The following is a 23886-nucleotide window of genomic DNA, read 5'->3' as shown; positions in this document are numbered from 1 at the left end:
GGAGTGTTTTTCTTTTTTTTTTTCTGGAGCTGAGTGGTAAAACCTCGGTCTAAAATCTAGTGATCACAAGCGCAAACATGGACAGAACAGCCAAATAAAGAGCACAAATCTATACACCACAACAGTTAAAACTCGCATTGAGTCCTCATATGTTTAAAGATATTCCACAGTGTTTTTTTTTTCTTCTTCTCTCTTAAATATAAAGGATAGAGCGTGTGTTTTGTGTCTCTGTGTGTGCGCGCACACGCACTCGAGCAGCGTGCGTCTTCTTGCTGAAATGTTTCCAATGTACAGCTTTGGGAGGGAGGGGGGGTGGACAGAGTTTGGGCAAAGCTTTCAGTTTAAAAAAAAAAAAGGAGGAGGAGAAGGTGAAGAAAGGGAAGAGGAAGTTCGTCCCCCCTTGGTCCGCCGTTGTAGAAAAATAAATAAATAATTTAAAATGAAAAGATGTGTCAAACTGCAGATTTGAGATCCCAGTCGGCTTCCGTTGTACGGTTGGAAGTCCGTGGTCTTGTCCGTGCACCCTGGCGGCTGTAGGCTCTTCTCTGTTACCGAGTCCCTCTGTCAGACATGGGCGTTTGGAAGTTGAGATCGAAGTGGGGCGGAGCTTGTGCTGAAGTGGGCGTTCCCATGGTGATCCTCTCCGCGCCAAGGGCTGGGCAGGTGAGGTGGGCGTGGTCAGGTGGGTACAGGTGTGAAGTGTCTGCAGCAGCACGCTCTTGTTTGGGCTCCACAGCCAGATGGAAGAATCCCTGAGCCAACCATGGAGGCCTGCAGAGCGAGCACACAGACAGGAGTGAGGAGTGTGTGAGGTGGGGTGTGCGGGTGTGTGTGTGTGTGTGTGTGTGTGCCCTGACCGAGTGCCATTGAGCAAAACCATTCTCTCACTGTAATCCATTCTGCATAACAAACTGACTTCTTGCACCAACATGTCACATCAGCTAGGGAAATATGGATCTGGATATGGATGTTTTCCTTTATTTTTATTTATGCATATTAATGACCAAACATGTTTTCTTAAAATTAAAAAATCTTGAATTTACTTGAGTTTCAGTTTCAAAAATCCCCCCAATTTCACCATCAATTAACTTAATTTCAGTAAACACATCACAACTTGACTTAATGTATTTGCAAAGCACCATAAAAAGCATTAATGTAATGATGCAGAATATTTAAAAACAAAATCATGATATTTGAATAATATGGGAGCTTTAAGTCCAAAATTTTTTTTTGTAGTTTAGCAAAAGCAACTATGTTATCATAACTCCTCATAAGGCAGTTTGTTGAAAAGACTCCACCGCATGGCAAACAGTTTCTGGGAAAACCTCATAAGACTAATTTTTGTGATTTTCATGTTGCAAATTCAGCCCAGTGATGACATGGTCGGTCATCCAGAAGTTGAGAAAATGTTATGATCCATGAATGTATGAAACACCTTTGGAAAATCCATTGGTGAAATTTAAAAATGCATCATCATCAAGCTAAGAACCAAACTGTTTTTTTTTTTTTTTTTGTACTGTACCTGTGAAGTCAAATCATTTTATCTTATTATTTGAGTATTTGAAGATGTCAGCAGTTTTTATTGTGACTGACAGCCACCCTGATATCCTTGTTATGGAACCCATTAACTCATTTTGAGAATTTCTGGAGAACACACACACTCCCTCACAGCGCTGTAAACATGCAAACACACTGGTACACACACTGTGAAGGCCCATGTCCAAAGACACAGACAGATTACACATATGCAAACACACATATTATCATATAAATGCATCTGTATAGGAATGTAACTCTAGGACAATGAGGAGGCCTTGAGCCAGACATTGAGATGGGTCAGGCATGTAAATAAATATACACACTCTTTCATGAATATTCAAATATACAAATAAAAAGAGTGGAGACCCAAGGCCAACAGTCTTACACACATCAATAAACAAATTAAGGTTTTAAATGAGATGGCCACCATGCTTATGAAATAACTGATAGCACAGGACTGAAAACAAATTTGGCTACGTGAAAAAAAGAATTATAGATTAGATGCTCTATATTTTAGAAGTAGTGAATGATAAATTCAGATTATAGCATATGTTTTCCCCCTCAAAATGGATATGCAGCATTTTGGAAATGGCCTCCTCCAATATGGTTTTACACAAATGTGTAAATTTCAAAGGGCGCCGGTGATAAAGCATATGGTGGAGCCAGATGTACGGCACAGATGAAAATAAAATAGTGCAGATTCAGTCATGTATTCCATAATGGCTAAATGTTATGGCTCTGACTTTATCGTGCATGGAATACCCTCATATTACTCCAAACAACCTTTCCTGCAGTCCTGGGTAAATTTACTGCCGCAGTCAGCATACGGTCTCGCCACAGATCAAATTAGGGGAGGCAAAAACACGCAGCTCTATTGAGCTATTACAGTAACTAGTCAATGATCATTCAATGAGAAATAATTAGATTAAATAGTCTCCAAAAATATATAGCCAGCATTTATTCGGGTTGAGAGCATGATGTCTCTATGCAGATCTTTTTTTTCTTTTTTTTTCTTTTTGCTCTTTTTTTTTTCACATGAAGCGTCACTATCTGCTCTTTGAACTTCATTAGCAAAACCGGGGGAATTATCAGACGGGAAAAGGGGGCTGTGTTGGCGAAATTGGCCCCGGTGAAAAAGTGAGGCAAATGCAGCTCCTATTTACATATAAAGAGCTCTATTAATCAAGGTAAGTGTCATTACAGCGTGGCTCATTGAGCAGTGGAGAGTGGGTGTTAAATAAAATTCTCTGTGCTCTGGTGCCTCCGGCAGGCGATACGTCTTGATTTGTGAACTGTCAGCAGTGGTGGGGAGCTGATAGGGGCTGGAGGAGACGGGGTGGGGCGGTGGGGGAGTATTACCCCGATTCTTAATCAGATTGGGCCCCGCAGAAGGAGAGGAGATGGTGGAGAAGAAGAAAAATGGAGGAGGAGAGAGATAGAGTGATGGAGGGGGGCATAAAAGAGCCGGCGTGGAAGTGGAGAAGGGAGAAGTGGACTGAAAGGGAGATAGTGTGATGGAGAACGGGAGGATTGGCGAGGAAGGAAGGGGAAGGGAAAGGGAAAGAGCGAAGGAGAGAGAGAGAGGTAGAGTGATGGAGGGGAATAAGAAGATCCGCTGGAGGACGGAAAGAGAGACGAAGCGAGAGAGATGCAGAGGATAGAGAGTGATAGACTGACATAGTGGAATTGGAGGGGAAGGAAAAGAATGAGAAGGAGCGACGGGGAGGGAAGAAAAAACAAGAGAGAGAAGATTCAAGAGACAGCGATGGAGGGATGGAGAGGAAAAGGGGAGCCACTTAGTGATGAATCGAGACAGACAGGACAGAGGCTGCACGACTTACTTCACCCTGTTGTTCAAGGCTTGCCTCAGTGGAGTGGATTTACATGTAGTGCCATTGCCCGTCCATGCCCATGTTCATACCCATGCCACCCATCGGTCCTGCAGCAGGGAGCAGAAACACTGTCAACACATCTGCTTGCACCCTGGCATGAAGCCCACCAAGTGACACATGACTTAAAATGTACCAAATTACCTGCAACGTGGCGTAAAGCCCACAATATGACACAACATAACATGAAACACGGCATATTACCTATTTCGTGGCATTGTGCCTACAATAAGTTGAGAGTGAGGTACTGACAGATTGGAGTTCAAGTTATACAAACATTTCTGGGGCAAAATAATCTCACTGGTTGAGTTGAACCAGAATGGAGAACCACAGTTTTTTGGAAATGCAAGTAGCCAACTGGCAAACTTGAAGAAACTGTCATGGTAACATAAAGTCAACAGGGTCGTGAATTAGCTTGGCTACATAACCATAGGTTGGTCTGACTTATGCGTATAATTTAGTAAGGCTAGACTTTTTTCAATAGCAGTAACATTGCAGGATTTCATAATTAGCAGCCTTCTTGTTTACACCGTGTGTATTTCCCTGGGCTTCAGTCTATTCTCACGATGCCTTCAAGTGCATGTTGGAGGCATTGTTTTTACCATGTGTATGAGTTAATAAATCATGAACGCCACTCCTCAAAGGTGGAATTTTGAAAATATCGATGATACATGATAATTGTAAAATGATTGCTCTTTATTTATGCAGCAGAATCTCTGCTCTTCGTTTTGCTGCTGAAGAGAAAAAGCTTTTTTTTTTGGGATATTTTGGTCTTACAAAGAACCCATAAAAACAAACACAAAAGTCCTTTTTAATGTCATCCATGTTTGCTGCTTTCAAGTTGGAGCGGTTACCCAACATTTCCAACCAGAGCACTTGAATGGCAAGCGAGTCAGAAGCTTGCACTTCCTTCGTTGGATGTACTAACTTCAAACATGGACTTGAAGGCATCATTACTCTGCCAGAAACCTGTGGCTCTTTGGCTCCGCCCATTTAGGTTTACCTCAACCAGTGAAATAATTTCTGCCTCCAGAGACAGCTATCATTCCAATCTGCTGAATCCCAAAGTGGCTGCTTGCTGTGTTATTTTTGAAATTGCTTGCCATTTCCCCGCTCACCGTTGCCATGGCAATGAGCGCATTTGAACGTATGTAGATAAATGATAGCCACGGCTTTCTGTTGAAATATGAACTCAGCTGAAAAGGGGCAGGAAATGACATCATATCAAATTCGCCGTGGCTCATTTGACAAAGGAAGGGAGATTGCTCACCGCCAGGTCGGAGACCCATGTGCTGTTGCCCATCAAGGACGAAGCCTCCCATTGGCTGGCCATCTGGACTGTAAGCTGTACCCTGACTCACTGGAGAAGGAGAGGGGAAAAATGTCACAGTGCCTCACACAGGGCCATACCATGACAAATCACTCCAGTTGAAACCAAAATGTCCAGAGGCTGTGCTGTCTATAGAAATTACAGCGTTTATGATCGGCGTACGAAACCATCTCGTTTTGCATCTTCATTTCATGTTTCAAATGCCTCACTTGCATCTCTCACACACTCTCTGTCTCAATTTCCATAATGGCTTTTAACATGTCTCCTCTCCTTTGCGGATTTAACTGGTGACACTGATAAGGAGTGGTAGCTCAAATTTGGATCCACCTGAACAGACTGTCGAATGAAAACACAAGTATTTTGTTTACAGTCAATGAATGTCTACGAAAATGAAGTGCAGTGTTACCTGCTCTGTTGGACTGGTCAATCATAGGCTGTACTATTCTCCTCCTCGCATTAATGAACCTGCAAAAAAACAAGCGGCATTGTGAAACTTTTTGTGACAAACAGGTAAAAGCCAGCACACGATTGTATAGATAAAATATGGACAGTATTAATTAAAAAAATATATATATAGGGAGAGATCCCTGTTCCTCACTTGTCTACTCATCACTGTAAAAACTAGTACACCCCATTCATCAGTCAAAAAAAAAAAAAAAGTCAATTTTATTTGGCAGCTTCTGAAAAATTTAAACCACTCTGTGTATCTCCAAGGATTTGACTAATAATCTACTTGATGCTTATTGACATAATCTGGGTATTAGGAGAAAGTCACATGGCGTTAAAAAAAAAAATCTATTGATTTGGGTTTAGCCTTCTAGCCTCAGGGTGCGATAAGGCTAACTGCTTTGCCAATTTTTGGCCATTGATACATCCAACAAACAGACAGTAAGGTGCATTCGCCCGCTTTGATAACTGTATTTTGGCTCGAGCCGTGACTAAAACCCGTGGTCTTCTTAGCTCCTACTCGGATTAGAGGTGGCCGGCGGTGTAATTAGGTCTGTTGCAAACCTGATATGCTTAAAAGCAAAACCGTTCTGTGGATTTTGGACGGGGATTAAAGCAGCAAAGCAGTGTCATCTCAATTAATCCCAACCTGACCCTGTGTAAGCTGCATCTTCCAGAGACTAAATCCAGAATCTGCCCCTCGATTCCTGTGATCATTTGACTGGACCTGATATCCCGCCCCTCCCTCCCTCCGCTCCGCTCCACTCGGTCGACTTTCTCAAGCTAAGCTGCACTACAAAGGGCGCAGTCGGTGCCCAGCCTAAACATGCTTTAATCCATCATGTCATACATGTAAAATGAGGCTCCTCTTTAATGTTTGAGTGTCAAAGACGGACAAGATAGATGGTTTGTGTGTAGCAGATTCCACCCTGACTGCAGAGCTCCGCTTATGATGCATCCCTCTCTCCACTATCAAACAGTATCTGAGGACGGGGATGTGCACTCCACAGTCAAGTCAAATTTATCCGGGAAATGCATTTCACAAAATAAATGCAAACCATCGTGCGTGCTTGCATGCATGCTTTTGCAAATTCGCTCGAGGATGAGTGGATGTGAAAGCTTTCAGATGTTACGTGGCACCGCAGAAGGGCAAGGTCGGTTTTGGAGTTACTTACCAGTTGTTCACTTGCAAGATGGTGAGGCCTGTGTCTTGTGCTAGTTGTTTTTTCTGTTCCTCTGAGGGGTAGGGGTGCTGTGAGCGACAACAGAGGGAAAAATAAAAAATAAATATATAATTAAAATAATGTCAGGGCTTCAGCCAAAAACAGCTTGCATTCATTTAGGCCCTCCGTGTCTCGAGCCGTGGTGCTCTTAAGTGCAGCGCTCTTGCACTTGAAGGAAAACTCCGGCTCAGGAAATGTAATCATATTCTGTCACAGGCTCCTGTGCACGCAGCGATTCCTGGAAATGTATGCGCAAGTTAACTCCCGAGCAGGAGTGAAAGAAGTGAAATCTAAGGCTGACCACAGTTTGGCCCCCTGAACACTTCTGGCTAAAAGCGCGTGGCATTGTGTGACAGTATTTGACATTATTTGACATTGCTTGACAAACGATCGGGTGGGATACAAAGAGGCACAATGGTGGCTTTTGTTTGGGCCCCAGTAAGGCCAGGCCTCGCCCCCCCCCCCCCCTCTCCCCAACACCCACCCCCTGTCCCCCCGGCCTGGTCCCTCCGCTGGCGGTGTGACAGAGGGAGGAGGGCGGCAGATGGCAGACAGAGGTGACCCGTGTACCGGGAGCAGGGTCGCGGGCCAGTCCCCATTTTGCTGCTGTCAGGCCAGTAGCCGCCTCCTGTGGTCATCAGTGAAGGATGAGCTTCCGAGCACTTCATTTTTAACCCGCCTTTCAGGCAAGCACACACACACACACACACACAAGCACACACATGGTCACATTTGCATACACACACACACATATTTGAATGCATAAAAGCACACACATGCATGCACACATCTGTACATAAACACAAGCAAATACTCCCATGCACAAGCATGCACACACACACACACACACACACACACACAAACATGAGCACATACAGATGCACACATACCAACATATAAATTTAAGCATTCACAAATATGCACAATTACACACAGGCACGTGCACACACACACACAAGCATGAACACACACGTGCACATGCATAAAAAACATACAGAAATCTAAAATACAAAGCACTCTCATACATCCACACACACTGAAGCTCACACACACACACACACACACATATGTAAGCATGCACACATATATAAGGACATACAGTTACACAAAATACAAATATTAACCTGCACACACACACAAATGTGCATATGGACACACAAAGACACCCATGTACACAAATGCTGAATCACACAGACGTGCACACACACACACACACACACACACACACACACGCTCAAACGCACACACGCATGTGTACTGAGGGTGTTTTTTGACAAAGCCCATTGTGGTCACTATAAGCATCCTGGTTCCCTCCCAGCTTGGTGGCTGACAGTCGAGTGACAGATGACTCTTTGCTCCGCCCTCAAATCAAACCTCAAAAAAAAAAAAACACCCTCACACACTGGCAGTGCCATGTGGATGTGGAGGAAGATCCTTTCTAGCTCGAGTCACATGGGGCCAGACGCTTCGAGGAGGAGGAGGAGACCCGTTTTACATCAGAGGACGTTTGATCCGAGTGAACTTTCCGATCCAGTAACTGATGAACTCAAACAAAATAATTTATTGAGGCCTGTTTTTTCCTTAACAAACCATTTGAAAGCTCTGAATGCACAGATCAATAATCTATGAAAAACAAACAACAAAAAGCATCTCCCAGTGTGCCCGCCATCTCTTCATCTATAAAAATTCACACACACACACACACACACACACTGCATCTCAAATCGATGGTTCTTGACATTAGATAACTTTAAAGACATTTCTTTCAAGACATAACTGGAACAAGTTTGTTTTTCAGGACTAAGGAGAAGAATGCTTATATTCTAATTGATTTTTTTTTTTCAAACGCCAAGTAATACGCTTTATATGTGTGAAACTTTCAATGATCTATGGCAAATAGAGTAAAAAGCATCTCTGCCAGCGTTCCCTGTATAAAATAAATCTATCACTAGACTTCACAATCTATGTTTTCTGGTGATATTTACAGACTTATGTGCTCTCTGATATCATTGCTGCCCAAATTACACGTCTTCTATTACATTATTATGGTTTCTGGTAGCCAAGGTTTGTGAAACTCACTCAACACATGAATACTGTAAATCATGCGAACTTTCATCTCAAGTGAGAAAACCACCGAATTGCCGAATCGCTCCGTTTCGGCGTGACGTGACAGCGCGGCGGCGGCCTGCAATGGACTCCGAGCTCTGTGTGGCCGGATGAAACCGCCGGCGCCGATCTTTGAATGAGGCTGAGCGCCGGGGTTGCATGGAAACCAACAGTTATGACCAGGCTAATGGGCTGATAATGAATAATATAATGAATCTAAACCTTTCACAGCTGCTTTCTCTATGGCTTCCTCAGAAGGGGATCTTTTAAGGGTCTTCAGAATGGGCGACAAAAGCAGGAGGCTAAGGCTAGCGGTGGAGAGCGCCGTGCCCCCCCCCTCCCTCCCCCCCTCCCGCTCCCGACCGCGGGCCTCACACCGCAACGTCTGACAAAACATAATCCCGCTCCTTTCACACCCTCCGCGACTGATGAATGCTTGATCGCTTGGGTGTTGCAATAGGCCTTTCAGAGGCCAAAGTCCCCTTGCACACTTTTCACAGGCACATCCTGCCATGGCAAACACTTGTGCTTAACAAATTAGGCCTGAAAGGGGATGGGGAACAGAGAGGGGATAATTCAATTATCCTCCTTTTTTATCTGGAAAATCTAAAGGTGGGTTTTGGAGGAAGGGATTACTCCCAGTACAGGACCTGTGTGGGCCTTTTACTAACCAAACAAGTGAGGGGTTATAACACATCTAAGAGAGGGAGAGGTGGAAAACCAAGGCGGTATCTTTTGGACCTTGGATAAAAGGTAAAGCTCTCCTTGTTGGGGACTTGCTCACCCCCTCTTACAGAGCTGTGAACCAGCGCTGCCCGAGTCTTTGACATTGATTTTGGTAAAAGAAAGAAAAAAAAACTCGCTCGTTTCTTGAAAAAGGATCTTTGGACTTGGAGTTCTTCTTTGCTCCATTTGCTTACAATGGAACAAAGATGAACTCCGTCTCGAGATGCCTTTGGGAAAGCCAGCCCGGTCTCATTCCTGGGTTTTCATTTCAAAGTGTCGCCTGATGGAGAGGCTGTGCTTAGACAACATACTCCCATTCATTTCCAGTGTGAGGTGAAATTGTCGCAGGATTGTTGTTGCTAGACACATCACACAGAAGGGGGGGAAAAAAAAAAAAGTGTTATGCTTTGAATCTATAAAAAGCCGCAGTCTGATGTCGCTTGAATCGAAGGCTTGAATGCAGTGAAGGAGAACTTAATGGGACCCGGGGTGGATTCCCTTACCGTAAGGTGCTGGAAGAGCCACGCTCTCATTATATTTGTGGCCACTTTGGGGAAGATGCCTCGTTTCTTCTGCCTCTTCTTATCCTGGTCATCCTCGTCTCCCGTGCCCGGTGACGCCAGGCTGTTGTCAAGGCCGTCTCCTGCGATCAGGGGCAAGGGGGGATAAAGAGAGGAGTCACCTTAAGAGAAAGCTTTAATTTGGCCCCGCCGTCGCCTTCTCCCTTCACAAACACACCGTGAAAGCGCAGGGGGGAGATTTTCTATGTGGCACAGCAACACAAGATTCTTCCTCTCACCTCTGCCTCACTCCCCGGCCATTGGATAATGAAGAGGAGTTCGTAGTGAGGGAGCTCAATAAAACCAAGAGCTATTAATTCAATCTGAGCCACGCGTTTGACATGAGGTAATGACTGCGGGAGCTGCACGCCTGACATGAAATAATGAACGTTCAGACTGTGGTCGGACCCAATGCCCCGCACTCTTATTTATATGCGCCCTCAGTTTGAAGTAAGACTAATGATTTGCTTATAGGAAAAAAAAAAAAAAAAAAAGAGGAAGTAAAATATAAAGAAAAACAATAACAAAAACAAACAAGTCTCGCCCATGAATGAAGTATGAACCCATAACATCAAGCCCCTTCTTGTTTGAAGTGGAAAGCGAGGCGCTCATTTGGTAGTGTGCACCGAGACGGGGTGTGGGGGGTGAGTGTGGGCGGATGGGTGGGTGAGTCGATGGGGGGTGCTGTCATCACCCTCATGCCCCCATGTGTTCGCTGACCCCCTCGGCTCCTCCACCCCCCCCCCTCCGCAACAACGTCTGTGTCGGATTGTCTGCAACGCCGCGTCACGCCGGGCTCTCCCTGCCATTAGCGTGTATCCGCGTTTGATTTCTGCAGGAAGCTGGTGTGGATCAAGGCAGGAGGCTTCCTTTAAGCTGAGATTTCCGCCCCTACAACTCGCTCGCTCTCGCAGCACAAGGGGCACGCCGCGCTCTCCCTCTCCGCCATTAATTGTGCATCAGCCGAGATGATTTACTTTTAACAGTGGTGGTTATTTTTCTTGCCCTCGGGGCAGAGAAGCCTTGAAAGCCTGCCTGGAGGGCATGTGAATAATGCATCTGAGAGACTCCTCCCCCGAGGCGGGACAGGAACCCTACTTTTCTTAAGATTTGCCCTAGCATGTCTTTTTGTTTTTGGAGATGCATCAATCAAATGCGCCTATATGAGCCATATTCATGCATAAATATTTCAGCTAATGAATATTGACATTAAAAAAGATGTATTCTAGGGTCAGAGGCTTGGGGGGTTGTGGGAGTTTTGACGGATGGTGTCCAGCTCCGAGTCAAGGACATGGTAAAGGGTTGGCACAGTCTCTGTCCTTTAGTCTGAGCGGTTTACTTTGTTTTGACACGCTACCTCGATAATAAAGTTACTTTTGCTGCGCCAAGTTCACTGAGGTTGCATAAACAACAATTTTATTTACATTTTACTTAAGTTTTGGTCAACTTATGAGACATTTTATTTAAAAATGACGGAAAGGAGACTTAGTTAACAACATGGTGACGGCCGGCCAAGTTTGGGTTAAATGACATGGCTAATCAAAAGAAAAGAATAACACATTTTATAACTGATAATAATTGTATGTTTTCTCATAATAAAGGGCAAATACCAACACTTTTAAGAAACCAATACTTTGCTGTTGTCTTTTTTTTTTTTTTTTTTTTTTAAAAAAGGGGCAAATTCCTAATCCCTAATTGCATGACTGAATGGTAGCCTTGATTTATAAAATATTAAATGTAATGTTTGTAAACATGGGAGTGACTTCAATGTACACTGTGCAAAATTGCCAAAGGTCCATTTAAACAAAGACCCTTTAGACTCAACTGTCAAAAAATGAGCGATAAGCATGAAGTCTGACCATCATCATCATCATCATCCACTAATTTATTTCATTTTTAGGTCTGCTGGATCGAAAGGTTCGCTCCTAAATAAACCCTCGGAAATTTGGCAGAGTGCCCCTTTAAAATCTCGACTACAGTCAGAAACACAGTGAGTTGCCTGTAGTTGGAGGAAAGAAAGGGAGAAAGGAAGAGAGAAAGACAGAAAGAAAGAACAAACAGGACTCGTTCGGCCTAATTATATCTAAGGAAGGCACGCCGCCCCCCCTCCTCCCCCGACGCCCCACCCCGGTCCACCTCCTCTCCTCATCCCTCTTTCTTCTGCTCCACAGAGGGGAAGGCCGCAGGGCAGATCCTCCGCTACACTAATCGCTTCTGACTGTTCCCCGGCAACTCAGCCAATCTAACCAGTGTGACGATGCACTCTCAAAGTCGTACCCGTGGAAGGCTCCCATGCCCCCCCCCAACTCCCCACCTCCCCACCTCCCCCCTTTGCCTGCCAGTGTCTGCACGCGTGACACCGGAGGGGGTGGATGGGCGAAGGCGGGGGAGGTGGGCATTGCCGCAGGGAAGGCTGGAGTATTGCCCCGGGGCTGTGAAGAAAGAAAGAAAAAAAAAAAAAAAAAAAAAAAAACAGCACCCTAAGATATGAAGAGGAGTCTTCCTCGGTTTTCCACCTCAGTTTTTATATCAACTCTGTTCAAGCTGTGCAGTTATATATTTATACCTGTTTATACTCGGTTTAGACCGGTCCAGCTCGTGCCTGCAGCTTTTCCTGTGTTGTTTTTTTTTTTTCCTTCCTCTTTGCAGTCTTCGAAATACTCACAGCTCAGTGAGATACTGTCCAAATCCAAAAATACAGTATTTCCACATATTCTGTTTTTGAATGACTTACTGCCATTGCTTTCTATTTGTGCGTTTAATGTAGATCCACCAGAGGATCATGTGCATACCGCATAGAAAAGACTTATTTCTGTAATTTCATCTATGGATTTATGGATAAACCGGATACATCTCATACACTCTGTTTTTGCTTTTTGGTGGATACATAGTAGATGTTTGCATTGTGTGCTATTTCCCTGTTTAAATGTATTTATTTTTTTATCTTCAGTTTCCTTTTTCTGTCTTTTACAAGCTTCCTGCAGACAGGTGTTGTCAATTAAAATCAATAACTAAACACACTAAAAACCTTGACATAATTGTGTTTTGTAATGGCAATGTTGTAGTGATATCCGTGTAAAAAAAAAAAAAAGTTTATTTTAGTCAACACTTCTAACGGAGACCTAATCCCTAAATTTCTACTTTCATTTTTTAAAATATATTTAATCATTCATGCCCTAATAATTTAGGATTTTTGTTTCATTCCGAGAATGTTTAATTTGAGCAACTGAACCAAGGCTAAACTTACTTGGCCAATAAACCTTAACGTGAATTTTTATTCGTTTTCTCCTCTGATTTTCTCTCATTTTCATTTCCCTCTCCCTCTCCACAGGCCTGTCCGCCTGAACCTCTGGACGAACGGCGGCAGCTAGATTGGGCGAAGCAGCCGAGGATGACGTGTCCATAAGACAAAGTGGAGAGTGGCTAGCAGAACTGATTGCCGTGTCCCCGGCTGCATCAGTGATGCAAAGCCAGCGCAGCCTGTCTAATGAGCTCAGCAGGGCCCTGATCCATCACTGCTGACACCTCGCAGCTCCTCCCCTTATTAAACATGATACACAGCTCTAAATGGAGCAGTCTGGAGGGGTTTCAAGACACGGGGAATCCTCTGTGTGAGCAGTTGATCATGAGGATTATAACCGATCCATGCAAGCTGTTTATCTGTTGATTGGGAGATATGATTGTTTAAGCTTTGCACGCCGGCGGCTCCAAATGGCAGCAAGAGACACCCAGAAATCTTACGGTGTGACATCAGGAAACTGCACCGCACGTCGCATGGGGTCTATGACGCTTTACAACAAAGATACCGAAGAAGGAAGAAAGGCCAAATATCTAACGTGGCTCAGCCCAGCTTTCTCTCATTGGCTATTCCCTGTTCCTCTGCTGGCGGGGAATCGTCTGCACCCAACAGCAGAGCCTCATGTGGGCAAACAGGGATACTGTATGGCTTTGAAATCACAAACATCTTCTGTATTGCACACCAAATTTGAGATTCAGGCTGATACGGCAAGTGCATTTTAGATAAAAAAAGTAAAGAAAAGCATGCCTCGTGCAGCTTTAAGAGCAAAATAAAACAGAACATTAAATGTGCAAACTCTACATGCATTTATCTCTATCTTTCTGTCCCCTTCTCTCTCAGCCCTCCCCGCTTCCTCTCTCTCCTCCCTTTTTTTTTTTTTTTTCTTTATTTCTGAGATCCACAGCGTGACAGATGCTGAAGGGACTTTAGCCTGCGGTGCCACCGAGCTGTGATGTCACTGGTATGTCACCACCTCCACCTCGCCACATTCCTTCCTCCCGCGGACTCCGGGGCTCGGGATGTGACAAAAAGACGCGACACATCCTGTTCTCCGCATTCCGCCTCTCGACACGAGTGCGCAGGATCTTTTTCGAGTCATTCCCGGTGCCTTTTGTTTTATTTCTGTCATTGTGATGGGCATTCTTAGCCTCCCCCGAGCCCCCTCCATGCAAACCCCCCGTCCAAACATTCCTTGGATAGCTCAACCCCTTTAGCTGCGGTCAACAGCAGTCACCCCGGGGGTTGACATATCACAGGGAGCCCTCTGCATATCACACGGCTTACAAGGCAACAACCAAAGACTATAAGCCTATTGGTGAGCTCCACAGAGGAAAAGCTACCCGTGACCCAAACCGCCAGCCACACGGTGCACGGTATCAACTACCTGTGGTCACCCGAGGCTCAAACCACATGGCCGCCACTTTACTGTTCCCATAAGACGGTGGATTTTAAAAGGTTTCATCAGGCCAGGGATGCATGACTAATGGCCATCCCACTCGCGCCAGGACAACACACCCAGTCTTCTGTTTGGATCCTTCAAACACATCTCCTCATAAAACCCTGAATTCATCATCTCATCTCTTCCTTGTGAGCTTGTGCAATCCTACATGCTCTACGTGTTTGGCTCTTATTTTTTTGCCTTATGTATTTCCCTTACACCTCTTGGTCTCTTATGTGATCATTTAAGGGTCACAGGAATATTTCTGATATATTTATAGACCTCGAGATGATCTGGATGTTAGTATCAGCTGAAGATCTTAACCTAAATCTCAAAATGGGACTGGAGCTCAGAAGAGCGTCCCGTTCCCCTGATTCAGATGCTGTAGATTATCTATATTCTGGCACTGGTTATGGTCACCTTTCTGCCTATTGAAGAGCGAAATAAAAACTGCACTGTGTGAGGACGGATTCCATGATTTCTGCTCACTGAGGTCCAAATTTGTTTGGAGTTTTACGTTTGGAGAATTTACGTTTGGAGTTACAGCTATAAATGAACCAAATGGGCATTCCCTCTCAGTGCCTATCTTCATTTGACTTAATTGGTACTGTGGCTGTGATGCTGTCATGGAAATGAGGTTTTGGTTTTGGTGTAGGAGACGCAGATAGCTGATGCGTTGCCATGGCGAAGGCATCGTTTGGCCGAACCTTTCAGTCACAGCTGTTTTGACACACACTGAGCGTAGAAAAAAAAATAATAGGACGTTGCAGCCCTTGGCCTCCTCTAACTCCTTTCTTTATTTTCACCTCCTCGGTTGTGATCGGTATAAATTCAACAAGTTTCAACAAACTCACCAGAAAAATCCAAATGTCTTCATGACAGCCGTGCTTGCTGCACTGAATGAGATTGGCATAATACACCAGTAAATGCCCTTTCTATCTATTCATGTTCTGTGGTTTACTTTACCCTTCCCTAGAATGAGAATAGGCTGGAAACAAGGCAAAGAGGCCCAGGGAGAAGCAGCAGGTAGCTTGCCGCAAACCCTGGACCAGCAACCAGGGCTCTGATCATTCTGGCCTCCTCTTTTCTTTTGTGCCTCATACATAAAGTGCTCTGTCCTTCCATCCCCATGGGGGGCATTCAGCACCCCCCCCTCCTATCCTCTATGCATTCTCTCCCAGGTCAAAAGGGCATGGACCTTGGGTTTTTCCCCCCACTGTTGTTTAAAAAAAGCCTAAAGGAAAGAAGCTATTCACACCGTGGCCTTTCTCAGCTCTCATTGAGAACTCAGGGCCAAGAACTGAACGGTCAAATTAGAATAAACCACAACGTGCACGTCACACTCCAGATGAAGTTGAGTTGGAGTTAGCTGAGATGATTTCAAAAGTGCTTGGTGTAAAAAAAAAAAAAAAAAAAATCAAAGGAGAGAGGCCTTGATCTGTTTCTGATTGTGTCTTAATCCTCTGAGTTTCTCTTGTCTTGCAAAGCATCCTCCCATTGTTCTCATCAATGCTCTGGTCATTGATGCCTGATGGGCAGAGGGTGGAAAGTTGCTTTAAAGTCTATTCTATTTTTACTGCGGCCATAGGGGAGAAAAACAAAAACAAGCCATAAAACCCTTATAGCCTCCAATTAGCACATCAGAAATCACATTAACTGCAGGAACACCAGGGCGACACAAGAAGGCAAGGGCTGGAGAGTGGCAGAGCAAAACAGCAGCAGACAATAATACCGACCAATCAGGCAACTTGAATAAACTCACAAAAGTTCTCTATTACTTCTAGCCAAACTGTGATTGAGAAGTCCAACCCACACGGTGAAAAGAAGAGCCAAGAAATCAAACTGCAACCATGCATTTTGTCATGAAAAATCCACACAGTTGCGCTTTTGGTATTTTTCTTTTTCTTACTTCATCTGAAAGTTTACATTGTGATCTGTCTAATGAGTGGGTTTAATTATTCTTGAGTGCTTCAAGTCTGTTGATACAATAACAAAATGCAAGGGCTCTTTTTTTTTTTTGCAGATACATGGATTTTCCCCAGCGACCCCACACGAGGTAATGCCTGCAGGAACTACATTCACTGAACTTAGATTATCTTCTTTATCAATGCAATTAAGATAAAATGATTAGATGAGGTCAGTGCATGCACTCTCTTGAAAGAGCCCACCCCACCTCCAAAAAAAAAAAAAAAAAAAAAAACACCAGGCAGGCACGGCCCATGCCTTGGAGAAAGGTCACCGGCGAGTCAAACCTTTGATATGGAGGAGGACGCAGGAGGGCTGTGGGGTCTCTTACCGAGTTCACTGGTGTTGTCTCCACTCTGGGAGACGTGTCCCCCGCTGGACGGTCCCGGGGTGCCCACTGATGGCGTGGAGTGGGCGTCATCCATGTCTCTCCAGGACGCTGGGTTCTGGAAGGTCAGGGAGAGGTCCACACACCAGGAGACAGGAGATAAGGAAATGGAAGAAGAAGAGAGAGGAGAAAAACAACAAAAAAATACATGAGGAAGGTCCAGTAGATCCGGTATGAGGTCCATTATGCGGCTTCCTAAAGGCCACAAAGCCACAAAGGCAGCACTGTGGTATGATTAGCATATAATCATCAAAAGTGAAAATGTGCAAAAAGGAATAGCCAACTGAGAAAGAGAAAAAATATATATATATATTACCATTTTCCTCTGGAATGACCTTTAAAATATCTAACTAAATGAGTATATTTAAAGGCTAGAGGTAAGGCAATAGATAAGAAACCCAGCAGCATGTGAACCCTCCGGTGTCCCGGCTCTTTCTGTGAACCAGTTTTGGGGAGAAACGCTCTATTTATTGGGCCGGTTGGCCGAGGCACTCAGACTGCCATAAGCCCAGGCCAAACAGCAGATTTCCCTCTTCAACCTCTTTGCGTCAGCTGTTTGCCGGATGGTGATCAGATGAAGAGCTCAGCAAATGACAAGAATAAGCACAGGAACAATGGCGCAGTGTGAATGAGGCCTCTCAACGACGGTCCCTCTTTTTTATCCAGGCACACAGTAATTACAACTTCTCTGTATACCCAGCTATTCAACGAGGTGCCATGTGTTTCCACGTTTATCAAGCTAATGAAGGTCTTATTTCCTAACACCCCATCTGTTAAAATCCAATTAACCAGAATGGATTGCACTGTAGGGCTCGGACTGGCGTGTGTCTTAAGACGTGAAATTCATACAGGAATGCAAAAAAATCTGGAAAAATAAAACACCTAATGAGGATGTTTGCATTGTGGGCATTTAGTTGATGCTAAGATTAAATTTTATGCCCACACTGTTTTCATTTTTCTTAAGACGACAAGCCTGAATGATCAGAATAATCAGATCAATCTGGCCCTTGCTTCTCCCTCATAACTTCTCAGCTAAATGACATTGCGGACTCAATACTTTCAAGACTTTTGAGTCACAGTTACCATATAACAGAAAAATCCCCGTGTTATGAGGGAAAACACCTCTCTCACCTGCACTCTGGCTTGACATTTACACCGAAGACATTCAGCCTAAGGATTTTGTCCACATGCAACTTAAAATCTAGGATCAGATCAGTGTTGCTTAAGGATCCTTGACATATTGGCTTTCCAAGGATCAAACCTGTAACTTTTCAGATACAGGACCAAACCGCTACCACTGAGCCACAACATAACACTTCCTGAAGTTAGACGAGACTGTGAAAAGTTTAATGTCCAAGTCACTCCTCCCACCAGAATTTGATTCTGGTGATGATTAGCTGATACATCATATTGGTATTATCCTTTCAGTAAAAAAAATTAGATGTCACTGGAGTGATGATATGATTTTTTGAGCCGTTTCCAGGGGTGTCAGTCTGTAAAAGCTGTAATGGAGCCTGCCTCAACCTGCCAACCAACATAAAAACGACCTGATGATGGGTTTCAGTGAAGAGATGTAGCATTCACTGATGGTCTAAATATGGTTTCAATTGTGTTTCTACCCTGATAAGTGTAAAAATATGAGGGAAACTCTCAATAAATGTCATTTTTGTGATTTGCTTTGGTGAGAAATCGCAATTACCGGCAGCTTCAATCCACAACAAATATCAGAATCAGCCTATAAAAACCCGTAACGGTTGGACCCTTGCTGAACTAAGCGAGACCGTGTCACAGACGAAGTTGCAGTGACACAGCCACTCGGCTTTTAGCCCTCACAAATAATAAACAGGTCCTGGTGCGCTGGTACACTTAGTGGTTAACATTCATGTAGGTTGCACAGCTGTGCACGTCTTTGTACCCAGAGGAGTGCGCCAACATCCATTATGCAGCAGCTGTAGGAGGAAGGCATTACAGGAGAAGCAGCAGGAGAATGTCCTGTCACATCAACTGGTGGGCATTGAACAAGGCTCAAGCACACACATGCAAAGTGAGTTTTGACGCTCGGAAGTGCAGGAGGTATGAAGCAAGCCTAGAATCGTAGTCACGAGAAAACAGGGACGGCACATTCACAGATTTGGCCAACAGCCTGCGTTTTTTCAAACGCCAATGTTGGAGTGGAGCTGCCAATAAACACTATTTTGCACTGAAATCGTTCAAATCTTTCAACCATAATTATTACAAAAATACAGTGCCTACCACAGAGCTGTACTCTGTGCTGGCTGAAAATCCTCTCAATCTACATTTAGATCAAATGGGATGGTAAAACTTTCCTTTGAAACGCAAACTAGTGAATATTGTTTTTTCAGGTTTGCAGCTATTGCAGGAGGTTGACCAATCCACCTATTCAATGATAGGGAAACCCTGGGAAACATTGCAATGAACATTTAAATGAAAACTATTCCTACTTAAAACATGACTGAAGACTTAAACAGGTTGAATAGCACATGCAAAGACAATAAAAATTCATTGCAGGCTTTATAAGGAACCAACAAAACGTATTTCTCCATTCATTCCATATGAATTCACCAAAGGGAAGTGTCAATAAATCTGTGTTGTGGACAGTGTTGCCGCAAGATTTTAACTCTGAATTGCCTCACTGTCAGGATTTGCTTCTTTGTAAACGAGTACAGGTGCCAAAAATAGGAAGAGCCTCTGTAAAGGACCCAGCAGGGGGGAAACAGCCCGACAAAACCCCCCTCCTTAACAACAATAATAATCCTGTTGGCTCAGCACTCCAGTAAAACATCAGGCTGAGAAGGACTGGGGAAGCCAAACACCAAACACAGCACTGGCAGCTGCACTTTGCACTCTGACAGATCATAATCACCATCACCATCATCATCATCATCATTGTCTATTATTGTGTCTTAAAACACAGATAGGAAACAAAAGAATAACGGACACATCCATTATTTCTTGCCATGCATATTTTGTTTTTTAAAAAATCTGATTTACAGGCAAAGTATAATTAATAAAACAAAGTTGAATTGTCAATCTTGTGATTATTCTCAATAAAGCAGCTTTTAATTCTTTATGAAAGCCTCCCTCTGAGGATCCGCACAGCGCCCCCAGCAGGACAGCGCGCCATCAAACAGCAAACACAATTAGCCCTAGGCTGTGTTAACACCGTCATAAATCAGTAATGGGCTTTCACCAAACTAAATAACCTTAATCAACTTCTGTGCATTTATTTCAAGCGCTGCTCCTGCTGTGACGCTGCTTCTTTGCTTTTTTGTTGTTGTTAGAAATAAGCCTACTCAGATTAAATTCTGTGGCTAAATAATTTGGACAATTCATTTATGGGAAATATTTTGACATGATTCATGAAAAAGCTGGGAGCGAGAAATGCACATCACCCACCTGCAGCTGTGCAACACGCAGACTTACATGCCAACCTTTTCATATTAGGAATAATACGGACCTGGCAACAGCACTGCTTAAAATATCTGATTTTTTTTCTATCGGTCCGTCAAAGAAAGTACGTTTATTATATTCCACCCACAGGACAGGATTTCTGGAAATAAAGAGTACACTGGCGCAATCTGCCCATGATGCAAAGGAGATGCTGACGCAAAGGAAAACAGGAGGAGAGACACTCACATGATCTGCGAGGTTTGTGGAGGAGCCTGAGAGGTCGTCGAAGTCAGATTTGCAGCCGTCCCGCTCGTCTATAACCAGGTCGATGGGCATTTTGCCTTTCAGACAGCTGATGTACCGGTGGCAGAAGTTGTCGCAGAGCTCATGCACCTGCAACAAAAATAATAATCATAAATTAAAAAACAAACAAACAAACAAAAAAAAAAAACAATATATATAGTGTTGCATATCAGCAAAGCGCTTCATATAGGCGAACCCAGTTTGGAATAACAGGTCGGCAAAATGGTTCATACTTTACCTTCTCTAATTCCAACAGATGAAACCGAAGGACTTGGATCGCTTGAATCATCTGAAAAATACACAAATATTTATAAGTCAAATGCACAAATGCAACAGTATAAACCAACACGACGTGCGCGTGTAGAGTAAATTTAAGAGACGCTCAGGGCAGATGAATAATGAGCCCTGGGTGTATTATCTAATTACCAACACGATTCAAATCATTATCTTTTTTTTTTTTTTTTTTTTTTTTTTAATAATTAGTCGGTTCCTAAGGGTAGAGTGATGCCCCCGGGCGAGTCTGGGCCGTCCCGCTGCAGGGAGCATTACCGTGCAAAAACCACAGAAAGTCAAGCAGGTGAGAATCAGAGGAGAAGAGAGGGATGAGAGGGAAATGCTCACCAAGTTATCCAGCTCTGGATTTGACGAAAATAAAGGTTTCTCTGCACGGATCTGGAAGGAAAAGGCAGGTCAAGAGCGTCAGCTGGATAAGGCAAGGTGAGGCCAAATTTAATCCTGTACTTTTAAAAATATATATTCTTATCATGGAAAGCAAATTTTAGCCAGAGAAGAAATTTATTTAGAAGTCATATCTAAACCCCACATGCCACTACATCTAATTCTCTAATTCATCACACTGATCAAATTATAATCTTTGACAGTCATCAGTCATTTCCCCAAAATTGTGTCTTAGTATAGGTGTTTTGGTGGCAAGTGAAATCAGATGCTTCTTCATTTTCCGTCTATTATTCCTCTGCTAAAAAACAAAAAGGACCACTACCTGCTTTGCAAACACAGCTATGTCTTCATTGAAGGAGTCAGAGGAGCAGACGTCTCCTCCAGCCACGCCGGGCTCTCTGGGCGTGCAGGTCGCCAGCTCACACTTCTCAAACACCAGAGCCAGCAGAGGGAATAAAGGGTGGCTGCAACACAGGCGATGAGTGTGCTATTATGTAATTATTGCCATTGTTAAGGGCTGCACATTAACTGTTTGCTTACATGAAAGCAAGCATCAGATAACATTTAAAAATCGAGTCCGCTGCGTGGAAAAAAACACACGTGGCTTTGTAAGCTGTGTGGATTTTACAGCTGGAAAAAAGTAGCCTATCGAGTTTTATTTTATTTTATTTCATTTCCTGATGCAAGAAAACAAAAATGCCAATGCGGTAAGATTGTTTCCGTTCTTTCCAGTGCAAAACAAACTGGAGCCACAGATCATTTTCGAGATTCTGCCAGCATTCTGCTTCATATGGAAGCATATTTTTGGTCTGAAAGACGTAAAAAAAAAAAAAAAAAAAAAAAAAAAAAAAACACTGGAAACAACTGCAGCTGTATCAGGTCATCAACATGATTTTCACCTATTTGGAGAGTAAAAACTGTTTTCTTATGTGGAAATCTGGAAAATCAGAGGGTGCATACAAATAAATGTAAGATATTCTGTTTAACAAAATAATAATAATAAAAAAAATAAAACAAGTGATGATGAGTGATAAATAAGTGCCAGGCATATTTATTCTATGTATGGATAATTTAATCTATCTGCTGCATATGAAAAAGTACTACTTCGACTCACTGGTAAGCACTTTTCACTGTTCTGATATAGGACATTATTATTATCATTATTATTATTATTATTATTGTTGTTGTTGTTGTTGTTGTTGTTGTTGTTATTGGTTTATTAGTGTATTTTTTTTTTTATTACACACCCGTAGATTTGGTCTTTGTCTCTCTTCAGTGCGTCGTTGACCGCGCTGCCCATGCTGCTGGGCATGATGTTGTGCGGTGCGTGGGCTCCGTAGTGCTGCGTGGGATGCGGTGGCGGTCCGTGGTTCAGGTGGTGGACCTGGGGCAGGGGCCGAGGGGCGTGTGGGTCTCCGTACATGGAGGTGGGGACCCCCACTCCATCCATCGCGCCTCCGTAATGGGCCAGCTCATCATACTGGGAGGACAGTTGAAGCAACATTGTGGTGTTATTGAGTGGTGTCACTTAAAATGGAGAGGAAAAACTTTGTCTTTCACACTGACAGGAGTAAATATTGAAATGCTGGTTTAGTCCTGTGGAAAAATCATTATTATCATAACTTACGGCGTGCCTGTGCTACTCAACAGTGTGTTTAACATTAAACATTGTGTGTTTCTTTTATTGCTGTAGAAACGACACTGGATGTGTGATATGTGTACAAAAATCCCCAAATCTATTTCTTACTGTCGCTCTTTTACGTGAAGGCCACCTTATTCTCAAGCAGCGGAAACTATTTAATTACACTTAATTACTTTAGTCTGTATTGTGAATATGTGCGACTAAAAAGCCTGAGCAAAAGATTAAACAGCGAATTTTGTGTCAAATTACAAGACAGACGTACCCTTTGCGCCATCCCCGTGCGCAGTTTCCAGTCGCTCAAGGAGAAGTTTGGTGTTGACCAGCAGTGCAGCTGATGACTTTTTAAAAAATCCAAGCGGGAATTATAATCCGCTGTTCAGTGACATCAAGCGAGACTTTCTCAACAACAGTGACTGAAATCAGTGGAAAGTCGTTCAAAAATAGCGAGGAAACAGCATCGGTCCTCAGTTACAAGTGTGCCAACACGCGCACCGGCCAGTGTAGGGTTTCCTGCGGTCAGCCAGCGGGACGGTTAATGATAACAAGCTGATCTAGGTATGTGAGATTAGTTCCGGGGGTTTTAGTTGGTCTCCAAGCATCAATTTTCCCTTTTCACAGCACTGCGGTGAGTCGGATGCTCCTGTGGTCGCTCCTCGGCTCTCAGTCTGTCCTGGTGTCCATGTCCCTGCGCGCCGACCCGGTGAATGTCCGCAGGTTGGCTGTGAAGGCGCTTATAGGACCGGGCTGTGATCTGCAGGACATGATGACGGAACGTGGAGAAGGGTGGGTGTAACCAGCCCCAGCTCGGTGTCAAGGCACACAGGACATGAAACAAGGCTTCCGGCCCTAACCTTCAAAATAAAGCCCCATATGAGGAATAAGCTAAGAGGAAACCCTGTAAGCTGATAGGGGAGCTGAATATTTACTGATTAAAAAATAAAAA

The 23886-nt window shown here is 43.8% G+C and overlaps 1 protein-coding gene across 1 annotated transcript; it reads right to left on the bottom strand.

The window, feature by feature from the left end:
• Nucleotides 1-24: 24 nt before the first annotated feature.
• meis2b (Meis homeobox 2b) lies at nt 25-23629 on the bottom strand. Its single transcript, XM_030047133.1, has 13 exons — nt 23206-23629; nt 22549-22781; nt 21624-21765; nt 21245-21295; nt 20862-20912; nt 20567-20713; nt 16853-16967; nt 9764-9903; nt 6381-6457; nt 5165-5223; nt 4699-4788; nt 3381-3478; nt 25-771 (listed from the first exon to the last, which is right to left on the bottom strand). Exons 1-12 carry the CDS (start codon nt 23215-23217, stop codon nt 3420-3422), a joined length of 1176 nt encoding a protein of 391 aa, XP_029902993.1. The 5' UTR covers nt 23218-23629; the 3' UTR covers nt 25-771; nt 3381-3419.
• Between the last annotated feature and the right edge of the window lie 257 nt (nt 23630-23886).

This window comes from Myripristis murdjan, chromosome 24 (assembly GCF_902150065.1).
Source record: "Myripristis murdjan chromosome 24, fMyrMur1.1, whole genome shotgun sequence".
NCBI classification, from domain to species: Eukaryota; Metazoa; Chordata; class Actinopteri; order Holocentriformes; family Holocentridae; genus Myripristis; species Myripristis murdjan.
Note: the sequence above shows the minus strand (reverse complement) of the source record. Positions and strands in the feature narration are given on the sequence as shown.

Excerpts from the sequence above, each read along its gene's own strand:
- meis2b (XM_030047133.1), bottom strand. Across the intron at positions 9,904-16,852 it reads AGACAACACCAGTGAACTCG|GAGACGGCCTTGACAACAGC; the intron begins GTAAGAGACCCC and ends CCCTGATCGCAG. Across the intron at positions 3,479-4,698 it reads CATGGGTCTCCGACCTGGCG|GACCGATGGGTGGCATGGGT; the intron begins GTGAGCAATCTC and ends TCCCTGCTGCAG.